At 41.9% G+C, this 13,894-nt stretch overlaps 1 protein-coding gene across 1 annotated transcript in view; it reads right to left on the bottom strand.

The window, feature by feature from the left end:
• The window catches only part of ANKRD31 (ankyrin repeat domain 31), a 135,131-nt gene that overhangs the window by 51,233 nt on the left and 70,004 nt on the right, over positions 1–13,894 (bottom strand). The window contains exons 16-19 of the mRNA XM_039544026.1: positions 13,556–13,816; positions 6,994–7,185; positions 3,306–3,448; positions 416–575 (exon numbers count right to left, since the gene is read on the bottom strand). Of these exons, the coding sequence (XP_039399960.1) occupies positions 416–575; positions 3,306–3,448; positions 6,994–7,185; positions 13,556–13,816 (756 nt within the window). The remainder of the gene's footprint in view (positions 1–415; positions 576–3,305; positions 3,449–6,993; positions 7,186–13,555; positions 13,817–13,894) is intronic.

The raw sequence follows: 13,894 nt of genomic DNA, 5'->3' as shown, positions 1-13,894 counted from the left end.
CAATAGAAAAGATTCCAATTATACAGATTACTAAGACTCAAAAGCAGACCATGATATAAATAAATGTATATGCAAATGAGATCAAATCAAATTAGCTAAATACTACTGTTCTGGAGACTGTATTTAAGTCTAAGACCCACTAAAACATTATTCCAGTACTGAATGCAAAAACTACAAGGTTTATGTGAGTGAAATACAGACCAAATACATCCTTTTTATAACTCCACTGACTTTACCAGGAAAGAATTTGTGCCATACATTCTACTGTCTTAATTATATAGATAAATAACCATCAAGGATATACTACCGCTAGAAAATGCCTGTCCCTGACATGAAAACAATCAAGCAAACTTGCAGTATTTTTGAGACAAGGATGTAACATTATCATATTAACATTATGAAATAGCTAACATACCAGTAATCTCAGTTGTTTCATAAGCAACTTCACTGTCAGTAGCCCCGTAAGACTTAAGTAATTCCTTCATTTTATCATTGCATGCTTCATCCAAAGCATTTTTTCCATACGTGTCCTTCTCATTAGGGTTTGCTCCATGATGTAGTAGAATATTGACTGCCTAGAACATAGTTCTTAATTATTATCATCATCACAGTTGCCCCTTAAATGTGCTAAGTGCTGTGCAGACAAATAAGATGACACAGTTCCGGTTCTGATGAGTTAACACTTTAACAAGACAAAGAAACACATGCAGGGAGGAGGAGTACAGCAATCTAGCTTGCAAGTATCTTTTGCATTTATCTACTTAGTTCCATGTCTTATACTTTTAATTTTTGTTTATTAAATATATGACCAATTCATAATTGCCTGTTTAGTTTGTCAACTTCATAGTGTCACTATATGCAACACATTCCCATTATGCTACAGAGAATCATACATCAATTCCAAATTAACAGAATCTGGTAAATGTCAAATAACCATTTTGGATAAATATAAACAAGATACAGAAAATAAGTGGATTTTTGTTTCTCAGTGGTATGTGATGGCGACTTTGGCCCCAATTCTACAAATACCTATGCACATGCCTAATTTAAACACATGACTAGTCCCATTGAAGTTAATGGGACTATTTAAGTATTTAAAGTTAAGCTGTATATGTTTGCACACATAGGCCCTACCTGCTAAAAAATTTCAGATTTACTACTCTTATTTCCCTGCCTGAATCCTCCTGGTCCACCATTCATGCCAGTGAAATTCTCTCTTTCATTTTTATTTTCTGCCACAGAGAAGGTGAAAGAGATGGAAAACCTGCTCTTTTGACTAACTGGAGGAAGGGTGTGTATGTTTGAACCAATCTGGCATCATCTACCCAGTACTAACTTAATGGAAGTCCCTTTGCAAAACAGCATGGACTTTTAAGTGTCTTCTATATGGCACCTTTCCATGGCAAATATACAGGAATATTCTCATTTAGATTAATACTGTCAGCACTAATTTACACAGACTACTATTTTGGGCCTTCAAACTATCTCACATGGAGGTGAAGTGAGCGTTCAAAGGGAAATATGCTGCTATGGGGGATGGAATGCCCCAGTACAACTGCAGAAGGTATGTACCTCAGTGCAGATGCTCTGGTCCTTCTCAGATTCTCCCTAAAGGATCAATTCATTCATGAGTTGCTCTCCTACCAAGCAAACCTCTGATCCCCTCTCCTTCTCCCTGATTGCATGCTACCTTAGAAACTCTGGACCTGTAAACTTGCTGGGAAGTTCTGAGTATCTCTTGTCCTCCCACAGCTTTTCATTTAGGAAGAAAAAAATAAGGTACTTTGTTTATCTGTAACAACAATTCCCTCTTACTACCTTGTTAGTACATTTCTCTGCTGAAAAGTGAAGGTGTCAAGAAACAAAAACTAATGAAATACAGTAGCAAGACAACTACCTGGCCATTAGCTAAACTTCTCAAGGTAGAATCTCCCTTTTATGGGTACCTTCCAGCATTCTTTTCTGATAGCTGATGCTTTACATTTTGCAAATACAATCAGCTGCTACCATTAAGGGCAGGTCTACACTAGAAACTTGCATTGGTGCAGCTGTGCCGCTGTAGCGGTTCTGGTGAAGACACTTTAAACCAACTGGAGACAGCTCTCCTATCAGCTTAATAACTTTCATCTCCATGTCTACGCTAGCGTTTACGTCAGCATAACTATGTCAGCTATGGGTGTGGATTATTCACACCCCTGAGCGACATTGTTATACCAAAGTAATTCTGTACTGTAGACCAGAGCAATTGGCTAACTGGAAGGTGGCTTCAGCTTGATGCATCTCTCTCCCTTCCAGCTGTTAAGTATTCCTAACATGCTTTCAACTTTCTCTTAACATTGAGGAGATGGCACAATCTCACATTCATTCTTACAACAAAATTAAGACATATTTCTTCAAAGATTAATTGAAACACTTTTTAACAAACTGTTTATGATGCAAAATCATTAACACAAAAATGGAGATGTCAAAATTAAAAATGAATGCATTTTAAAAACACTGGGTTTGAGTCTTCGTTCACTTTCATCTGTTTTAATCAAATATAACCTCATTAACTTCAGTGGAGCTACTCCTCAGTTACCCCATTGTGAGAGCAAAATCAGGCCCAAAATCTGATTTTTTAAAGGTATTTAAGCGTATTTAGGCACTTCACTCCCCTTGAAATGAGTGGGGTTAGACACATTAATTCCTTTAAATATGTGGCCCCCATTGTTTAAAAATCACTTATTTCTTCACTTACTGGCAAAGACCTGCATTTCAGGCCTACAGGGTTCTGTATCTTCTTACGACAAAATTCTGCCCTCTGATATATGTATTCAAGTCCCATTATTTCAATGAGAGTTATACATGCACATCCCAAAGCAGAATTTGGTTCTTACAGTTAACATCAACAGTACATAAAGTAGCAGAAGAAATACAGCTACATGCTCTGATTTAGATGTTCATATTGTCATTGTTTGTTGCAGAAGAAACACAAAGCTGAACTTCAATTTTGACAGGTTAAAAACTTACGTTTATCTATTTTTTATGAAAGTCTACACCAGCGGTGGCTCCAGGCACCAGCGCTCCAAGCGCGTGTCTGGGGCGGCAAGCCGCGGGGGGCGCCCTGCCGGTCCCTGCGAGGGCTTGCCTGCCGTGCTTGGGGTGGCAAAAAAGCTAGAGCCACCCCTGGTCTACACATGTATTCTATTAATAATTTTGGATTCAGTTATTTAAACCATCATTTTCATTTGCATGCACAATTGCGGCATTTGTATGCCCATGATTGAAAATTAGGCCCAGGCATGGTAATGTGAGTAGAATTGTACCTTGAAATAATTGCCAGAAACTGCATCATGTATTGGTAAAGTCCCATCCAGGCTTTTGCTATTAACATCAGCACCAGCTTTTAGTAACTCTAAGATCACCTCAGTAAATCCCCTGTTGGAAGCTTCATGAATTGCTGTCCAGCCTAGTAAAACCAGATCAGAATTTAGATTGTGATTCTGATGTCTGAAACCCACACAGGTCACAGACAATTATACACTTTTTTGTATTCAGTCTGGTAACTGTCAGACATCTTTGTTTATAATAAATCTGAAACAACGAATTACCCTGAAACACTGGGGCAATTTTTCCCTGTTGTAATTCAGTTGACTCCAAAGATAAATTTATTCCAATACTGGCTAAAGAAATGTACTATCTGCTTTTTAAATCATACTATCAGAAATAATAATAGCATAAAAATTGCAGATTAGAAATATAAGAAATGAAAAGCATTTCTAGCACTGGTGGCATCATGTCAGGGCCGGCTCCAGGGTTTTGCCACCCCAAGCAGCGCGTGCGCAAAAAAAAAAAAAAAAAAAAAAAAAAAAAAGCCGACATTGCGATCTGCGGCAATTCAGCGGGAGGTCCTTTGCTCCGACCGGGAGTGAGGGACCCTCCGCTAAATTGCCACCGAATACCTGGACCTGCCACCCCTCTCCAGAGTGGCCGCCCCAAGCACCTGCTTGCTGAGCTGGTGCCTGGAGCCAGCCCTGCATCATGTGATATCAAACTTTAAACCGGCCATGGATCCAGAATGGAATACTGGCCATCCCTGAGGCTAAGGCTTGCATAGTTTAGGAGGAAATTCTACATTTAGGAGGAAAAGAAAGAAAATTCTACCTTGTAATTCAAAGTGGCTCAAAGGCTGAGAGCTTGGTTCTGCATTTACACATGTGGATAACTTTACTTGTGATACTCATTTGCAGTGAGTAATGCCACTGCATTCACAAGCCAAGTGGGCAAAGTGAAGGGGAGGTACATGATAAATGTGTATCATGTGTGTCCACAATTTATTAAACACCTGAGCAATTTATTACATGGATGTTGTGATACTACACCCCATATTCATCCTAGTAATATTATTTTGATATTATCATGGCATAATTGTGATGCATTTTGTACAAGAAGGGTCATGTAAGGTGTCATTGGAAAAGTTATGATTTGCTGAATATGATTATCTATTTATATGCATATATCATTTTTGTATCTGAAGTTCTGAATATTGACTATGTATCTGTATTTCACATATAGTCACGCCTGGGTGACACCCACTAGGCAAAATGCTTCCAGTCTAGATAACTGACTGAAGGGCCTTGTTGCAGTGCAGAACTCACTGCTGCAGCACAGAACTCACTGCTGCAGCGCCTCCTGATGGTCATCTCAGGGAATTAGCATTTCCAGCTTTCGGAGCACCCTCTGCAGGCTGGTGTCCCGCTGCTGCTGGCCCCTGTGTCCCTCCCAGGACCCGGTGCCCCTTGTCTTTGGGGTGCTGCCCCCTGACAATACTCCCACAGTCTCAGGGTCTCCCCACCCAGGGGAACCCCCAACCCTCTATCCCCACCTTGCCTCAGTCATGGGCTACTGCCAGTCACCATCTAGCCCCCACTCACTGGGGCAGACTGCAGTGTAAAAACCACTCATCATAGGCAAGGGGGGGTTGGACCTGCTGCCTCTGTCTACCCATGGGCTGCCCCCTGCAACCTACCTAATTGGCCTTCCACTAGGCCACAGCTTGGGGGGTTTCCAGGCCGGAGCTCACCAGCTCCCTTGGCCTTCCCCCAGCCCTGCTCCACTCCAGGTATCTTCTCTCAGCTCCCTGCAGCCAAGTCCCTCCCTCTCAAAGCTAGAGAGAGTCTCTTTGTGCAGGGGCGGCTCTAGGGATTTTGCCGCCCCAAGCACGGCAGGCAGGCTGCCTCGCGGTGCCGGCAGAGCGCCCCCCGCAGCTTGCCGCCCCAAGCACGCGCTTGGCTTGCTGGGGCCTGCAGCCGCCCCTGTCTTTGTGCTTCTGGCCCACTGCACTCTTATAAGGGCCAGCTGGGCCCTGATTGCACTGGCTACAGCTGTGGCTGCTTTCTCCATCAGCCCAGCCTTTCTCTGCCACACAAGGCTGCCGGGGGAGGAGGGGAGGGGAGGCAAGTGGGACAATTTGCCCCAGGCCCCGCAGGGGCCCCCACAAGAATATAGTATTCTATGGTATTGCAACTTTTTTTTAAGGAAGGGGCCCCCGAAATTGCTTTGCCCCAGGACCCCTGAATCCTCTGGGTGGCCCTGCTGCCACAGCCCTCTCCCAGGCTGCTTTAAGCCCTTCCAGGCAGGAGAAGGGTGACCACCCCGCTACAGGCCTATTCAAGGTAATAGGCCATAGGGAATAACTTAGGAGAAGCTTTGGTGAGCCTTTCTGAGAACACCCCAGACAGCCTGTAAGTAATGGCTGCTATGACTCATGCAAGGACATGTGACCAGGCCACATGACATGGAACTCCATCTTGGATACCAGTGTTTTTCCACAAACTGAGTTTGGGACAAAGTGTTCCAGCCATATGCTAAATCCATATAAGGCAGGGAGTGACATCATCTGTTATTCTTCACTCCCCACACAAGAGGACTCCTGAAAACACCTGAGGAACAAAGACTGAACTGGAGGAAGTGCTGGATCCAGGCTTAAGGAATTTCTAGCTTGAGTATGGAACCCTGGGAAACCTAAGTTGCAAAGCAAATGCAACTTGTACCTTAAGAATCTGCAAGCCTGCTTGTATCATCAGTCAGGGTGAGATTGTTAATTCAAATCTTATCCTTCTAGTACGTTAAGCTTAATTTGAGTTTTTGTTTATTTACTAGGTAATCTGCTTTGATCTGTTTGCTATCACTTATAATCACTTAAAATCTATCATTTTGTAGTTAATGAACTTATTTTATGTTTTAATCAAAACCAGTAAGTTTGGAGTGAAGTGCTTGGGAATCTTAGCACAAGGGGCAGGGGCTGTTGCATTTCTTCTCCACATCAAGGGAGGGATGAGCTTATGCTGTATAGCTCACTGTGCAGCACAAGATGGTATAATTTTGGGTTTATACGCCAGTGGGGGGTGCATGCCTGAGGACTGGGGGTAATCTTGGCTGTAGCCTCTCTACCGTTGGTTCATGCAATGGCTGGTCAGAGAGCCTGCATGTAACTGCAGCTTGGTGTCAGCTCTTTGAATGCTGGTGGAAGTGTAGGACTGGAAGTGGGTCTGCAGCCTGTCACAGCAGCACAGTGTGAGAGGAAGCCCAGGCTGGTGAATCAGAGGGCTCAGTGGCACCCCAGTTCCAGGTGGCACCCCGGGGGGTACCCACCACAGATGTCACCACAGTATGTGATATGTGTGTATATGCATCCACATACACATTCATACAAGTGTGTATATAAATATATATACAATTGTCTGATGTGCTGGTCAATATACTGCATATTATTGCCAAAAGATTCATATGTATCATTTGAAAGACTGCAAATACAAATTCAAGGATAACAATGGTATAACAAAGTAATCCTTATTACTAACCTTGTTCCATAAACTAGGTACCAATATGTTATTTTCTAAAACATCTTGGTTACATTCTTTCAAGAGTTTAAAAAAAAAGTTGAGTTTCTTAATTGTCATCAAACTGAATCACTAGAGACTCACCAAAGAAGTAATTTTTAAACATCCAAACCTGCATTATCCTTTAGATTTACACATATTCCAGATGCTATAAGAGTTTTCACTAAAGATAAATCTCCTTTCTTAGCAGCCAGGTGCAGGCGACTTTCCCCTTTGGCATTTCTCTTTTTTATCCCAGCTCTTATAATATGGGTAGGCTGAGCAGATACAGCTGCTTTCTCTTCTTTGCTTGATAGTGACGATTCTAAAGACATATTGAACACCAAAATTTCTTATTAGAAAACTGGGACAAGCTTCTGATCTCACTTCAAACAGCATAACTTTATGCTACTCCATTGTTTTAATTATAATTATTAATTGACAGAACCAAAAATATAATACAGATCAAGTATGCATGGATTGTGGCCCAATGAGTTTATAATCCACTACCAGACAACTTGCAATAAGGGTGCAATGGGGTAAAGTTGGAGGGAGAAGATTACATAGTTATTCAGCACAACTATGTGGTATAGCAACAAGAAGGTTGACACATTTCTCCATAGACTCCTTCTCAGTTACCAGGAGTGACTTCAGGAGATATTACTACTTGCTGGGACTTCATCTCCTCTAGACAGAAATGGGAGGAAGCTGCATAGGGTTAGGTACCAAAAGGAGGAGCAACTGACAGTTTCTCTGGATAACACTGTGTGATGGTCTATACTATTATGTTCACCACTTTTACAAGACTATGATACATTTTGTACAAAGTATGCCTTGTGAGGAATCAGTTGAAAACTCATAATCTGCTGAACATTGTCCTGGTAAAATATGTGTATCAACATTGTATGTAAAGTTTTGATTTTCTACTGTATAAAATTGCTGTAACATGTTTCAGAGTTAGACAGGCAGGCCCAAACCAGTTCTTCAGAGACAAAGACACAGTAACACGCCCAGCCAGGTATCAGCATAATCAATTGGACAATCACCTAGTTAAATGGCCATTCCTTGGCAGGAAGAAGGGTGTGAGCCAGGACTTTACATATTGGCAAAGACACAGTGGGAGGGGGAGGCGAGTTTCTGTGTAAACAGATTGCCTGTCACCTGGACCCCAGCTGGAGATAATCATCAAAAAGGGGAGAACTAAGGGTATAAGAATGGAGGACACACACAACACAAATTACCTTTCTCATCCCCATCTCTACTCATGACTGCTACAACGGTCAAAAGACAAAGAAAGCATCTTTGAACTGGGGGAGAGGTGGTCTGGCTGGAAGGCTTTTCAGCCAATACAGACTGCTATAAATATATGATGAGACAAAACCTTTTTGCTTTTAAGTTCACTTGGCTTGTTAAATTAGGTATTAACTTGCGTTTTACTCTTCTATTTCTTTTGTAACCCATCCTTTTATGCATCATTACTTGTAATCACTTAAAATCTAGCTTTCTATAGTTAATAGACTTATTTTATTGTTGTATCTTAACCAGTGTGTTTGGATTAAAGTGTGTGGGGAAACTCCATTTGAGATAAGAAGGTTGGTGCATATAATTTTCCACTGATGAAATTACATACTTTATAGTGTAGTGTACTGAGCAGTACAAGTCGCACATTTCTGGGGGACAAAACTGGGATTAGGAATCTGCTGGTATTCGTCTGCAGTGTAATTTATGAGGGGCTAACTAGTAGCACTCAATACTGTGCAGTTGGGAGCAAGTTACATGCTGGAGTCTGTGTGTTAACTGGCCAGGAGTGGCTGTTCACCAGTAAAGCAGTGTAAAAGGCATCCCAGGGAGAACTGAGGAAAGTTATTCAGCAGTCCAGATTGTACCTTGGGGAATGTCACACTTTGCTGTCAGACAATGAAACCAGGCATAGGTATGTCACCAAAACTAAAGCAATCTGCTTGAAATTTCTCATATGTGGTCCTTGGTCAAAGGATTTCATATTCTGTAAAGTATTAGGCTAACTGGAAGAAACATTTGTGAGATATGACAGTTTGAAATGTTAAATGTTTTTCACTATTGTAGAATGGTTGAAACACCATGGGCTAAATTTTGCTCTCTTGTAAACTTGTGTAAATTTGAAATAACTCCATTGTTTTTATTGGTGCTAATCCAGATCTGCCTCATTGTAACAGAGCAGAACGTGCCCATTTATCACGTTCCTGAATTTTTCAAATACAGTTTTCAAAAATATGTATTCTTTATTTACCTGAATACTGGCCATGTTAACATTTAACTGGAACCCCGGGAGTCTTTTAGTGCCCTGGGTTTGTATGATCAGAAAAGCATCTTTTTAAACAAGTTAGAGTACACTGTAAATGTAAATTTATAATAATTTCCTTGACTTCAGTGAAGTTATTCCAGATTTACAGTGGTGTAACTGAAAGCAAAATTTGACATTGTCTTTATGTGCTACCTATAAGATGCTGTATACACAGATTTCACTTTGTGCAAATTTTATATTATACCTTTCATACTATGTATAGTGATGGAGAAAACACATTCCATTTGACTAGGATTTAAAACCTATATTATAGAATCATGGGACTGGAAGGGACCTCGAGAGGTGATATAGTCCAGTCCCCTACACTCATGGTAGGTCTAAGTATTATCTAGACCATCCCTGACAGGTGTTTGTCCAACCTGCTCTTAAAAATCTCCAATGATGGAGATTCCACAACCTCTCTAGGCAATTTATTCCAGTGCTTATCCAGCCTGACTGTTAAAAAGTTTTTCCTAATGTCCAACCTAAACCTCACTTCCAAGCTCTCTCCAGAAAATAAGCTTTGCCCATCTGAGATGCCAAAATTAGATGTCAATCACAGTGGATTGCCATAGTTTGAACCTCTTCACAATGTTTAGTCTGCTGGGCTCCTTGAGTTTGGCTCCCTCTACATGGGGTCCAACTAGACCCAGGGGCTCTGCTGATCCCTTCAATTTTTGCTTCTCCTCAGTAAATCCTCAGTTCCCTGCATTCCTAGAGCTAGCCTCCTTCCTGATACAGGAAAAAAAAAGTGGTGGTATTCTCTTAAGTGCCACTTGCTCATGGTGCCAAAATGAGCTGTAACTCACAGAAAATTAGCAATACTGATATTTAAATGATCATTACTGAGTATCTGAGTTAACACCCCTTAGAGATGGATAGGGGCAATACACACATCTCTCTCTGCTATTGTTTCTCGCTCTTTGCAAACTCAGGTACATATCATTGCATCAGCTGCACTTGATTCACATTATCTTTGCAGCCTTAAAGGCTGGGGAATTACTTTTTCAAAATGAAAGCTGAGATTCTGGAGCACACAATGGCAGCTTGTATCATCATGTCCCCCTTCAACCCTTTGTTTTTCTTTGAGATAATGTACTATATTTTAGCCTAAAAGCTTCTGGCTCTGAAATCCCAAATCAATCATCTGTTCTCCAGTTCCTGCTTCTTCCTTAAGCTCCTGGGACTGGAGGATGTCCAAGGGAGTCTTTAGAGATGTAGACAAAAAAAAACCAACCAACAACAGCCCATTAAGCTAATGACTCTTAGCAATTGGCTGCAAATGAACACAAATAATAGCAAAGTTTTCCAGTGAAGTTGTCATGCACAACAGTCTTTGTTTGCTAAAAAATATTTGCAGCAGCACAATGAGGAACTGTTAGATTACTCTAAGAACAATGGTTCTCTCTGGAGTGCATCCTCAGGTGGGTTGTGAGTGGGAAAGGACAGGAACTTGGCAAATACAGCATCCAATTTGTTGGATGATTTTTTGTTTGTTTTTATGTAAAATGTTTTGTGTGTGACTCAGTATCAAAATCCTATCAAACATAAAAAGCAGAATTAAAAATCAAATATGCAACTGGGTGGTATCCACACTTTAAACAAATATTCAAAACCTCAGCACTGACCTGTTAACTGTTTAATGGGAAATGTGTGACTCTTGTGACAGACCAAACTGTAGGAAGAGAGTTTAGCAATTTTCACTTAGTTCTATGTAAGCCGAAAAGGAATGGGTAGGGCCTAATGAGTGATATACTATAGATGGGTGAAGCGGATACTCATATTGATCACTGCATATATGACAATGTAGGAACAAAAGGTTTCTTTTCAGGAACAAAAAGGGTCAGAAAGTCCACCGGGGTGTGGAAGAGATACGATAAGGAAAAAAACAGCCACGGAAGGCATCTCCTTCCGTGATTCATCAAAACAGCTGCTTTCCTATGGGTCCATGCAGCTAACAAAATACTGGATGAATAAAATGTTTTCTGGAGATAGTATTCTCAACTGGGGATGGAGGTGGGGATGGAGGCAGAGGGAGAAAGAGCTGAGCTGTGAAATGATCTTCCAGAGGAGATTACACTGCAAAATACATGGTTTTGATAAAGTTTTCCCACTACAACTGGAAATACAGAATGGGAGAACAAAATAATATGCATACAAGTATATACATGTAACTCTCCTGCCCGTCAGAGTTGGCAGCAACAAGGGCTGGGTTCAGTATCTAGGGGTGCCGTTTCAATAACATAATGTAAAACCAGCTCGAGCCCCGCTCAGTGACCTGGGACAATTACATACCACCACCACCCCCCGGGTGCCTCAACGAGGCAATACTTCCCCTCTCGCAAGCACGGAGTCTGAGTGTAGCAAAAGCCTTTTAATAAAGGAGGGAAACAATGAGGCATTATGTTGGGGAAACACCACAAACAGGATTCATAACACAAATCATGAGCAAAAGACCCACCCGCAAGTAAGTTTGGCAGTGTCCTTTTCCCCTCAGGGTCTTAAGTCCAGCAACCCAACAGTCATCCTACCCACAGTTTCTGACCTTGGTCAGTGCAGCCCCCAGAGTGCAGAAGTTCCTCTGCAGAGTTTACCTCCCAGCTCCCCCCACTCTCACATGCTCCGCTGCTCAGGTTGATTGCCACGCCTCTCCATGGGGCTCTGCTGCAGTCTTCACTTCCAGCTGCCTCTCTCCGCAAGCTGCCCTGCCATCCGCTCCGCTTGCCACGCCACAGCTCTTCGCTATCCGCTCCTCTCTGCTAGCTGTCCTGCTAGCTGCTCACCAACTTGTCTTCAGCCCCTCCTCACACTTAACATAGCTCTCAGCAATCTCAGCTCTTTAGTGACATCAGCTCTCAGTGATTTTAGCTGGTAGAAGGGGAGCCTCAGTGCCAGTGCACCACTAGCCCGAAGTAGGTCTAATGCTTAGACCTAGGTATCAGTGATTTCAGTACTGTAGCATGTAACAAGACTCCAAATGGAGTCAAAACTAGCTCTGTTATTGCACACTGGAGAGAGGAGGGATAAAAGTGGTGTTTTGGGCCCTCAGAAGGGGCCCACACTACCAGGCACAGATACCTGTCCCCAGCCTCTCTCAATCCACTGGAGTTTGGAACCCTTGTCCCTTGCCTAGTGAGTGCTACATAGGTGAGGGCGAGTCCCTCTGTCATAAAATGCCAAGTACAGTTCTACTGTCCTTGCAAATGAGATCAGCCCCTGAAGTCCTTTTCCACAGCTCACCACCAGATATCAGGGGAGAGCTCATTCTCACTCTGCTTACATCCACATACATATCTCATAATACAGATCAAACAGGAGCGACAACCAGGGGTTTTGGAAGGAGTTTGCTGAAGGCAGTGTGAGAAGCTTTCTTTCTAGGTACAGTTCTACATTCGTTACAGTGATGGCCAGTGATAGAACAGTTACTGTGATCTGCAGTGGATATGCCATGTCTTCTTTCCTGCCTGAAGACAGAATGGACTTCCTGTCTATAAAGAGCAAGTTTATGGCTGTGATGAAGGAAAAGATTAATGGTTTGAAGAACAAGTACTGACACTGCAGAGCATCAGAGAAGCTGAGGAGTACTTGGGGAACCAGATTCAGGAAGCATCACCATCCCAGATTCAAGAAAGAAAGGAACTGTTGATCAGGGAATCAATGAGAGTGGAAATCAGAAAGGACTGACAGTTTATAACCACCAGAGTCAAGAGGACCAGGCAGCATTCTACACAGCTGGAGGTGGATGAAGAGGAGTAGGCTTTGATCACCAGAGAAGAGGATATAGTATATGCATACAGCTGTTATCATGTTCCCAGCCTAAAAGCTGCAGAACACCTCTGTGGCTATCCGAGTGGTCAAGTGGAATGGAGAGCTGAACAGGACAAAACTGCTGCTCAGCCCAACCTGCAAGACCATCAAGTGTGCCCACAAAGATATCTTCAATCATTCAAAGAAGACAGATGAATCCTTGTCCGAGATTCTATGCTAGATCTGTGCTAGCTCAGCTGGCATGCAGTGTCTTTACTCTACATGCCACTGTAAATGTAGACAAACCCTTTAAGTCAGCTTTCTTCCCTGTAAAGAAGTAAGCATCAACACTGTGAAAAAGTGCTTGAAACTTTGTTCATTCTTGTAGCTTTGTCAGTAAAAATATTAATCGTTTAAGTGCTTACTCTCCAATTGCTACATAATAACTATCAATACATTTAGAAGCCCTGGCAGTGGTTCACACACTTGGCATTTGTTGGGCAGGATATATGCTTCATACACTATGCTTATTTTTCTAAATCACTCATTATAAATTACCAAAAGTCTCCTTCTTATAAATCTTGAAAAATAAATGTTTCTTTATAAAATATTATTAACAACTCACCTGATTTCTCAGACATTTCCTGTTCTGCTGCTTGACTGAATTGTGATAGATTAGGTGAATTACTGTTATTGGCACATAAATCTGTATTTTGCCTGGTCTCCTGAAGGTCTTGTCTTATTCTTTTAGTTTGGATTGTTTCTGTTTCAAGTAATGGTAACATTATAGGAGGAGTATTCTTTGCAGTTCTTTCTGCTTCACTTTTCTCAATGCAACATCTTCCAGTGCTTTGCTCTCCACTTCTCTCAGCAGTCATTCCCTCATCTGTTTGTTGAACAAAAGGACTTAAAATATCTGTGCCATGACTCTCATTACCTTCAGAAATATTAGCTCTATTAACTG

This window comes from Mauremys reevesii, linkage group 6 (genome assembly GCF_016161935.1).
Source record: "Mauremys reevesii isolate NIE-2019 linkage group 6, ASM1616193v1, whole genome shotgun sequence".
Lineage (NCBI taxonomy): Eukaryota > Metazoa > Chordata > Testudines > Geoemydidae > Mauremys > Mauremys reevesii.
This window is presented reverse-complemented; position numbering and strand designations above follow the sequence as displayed.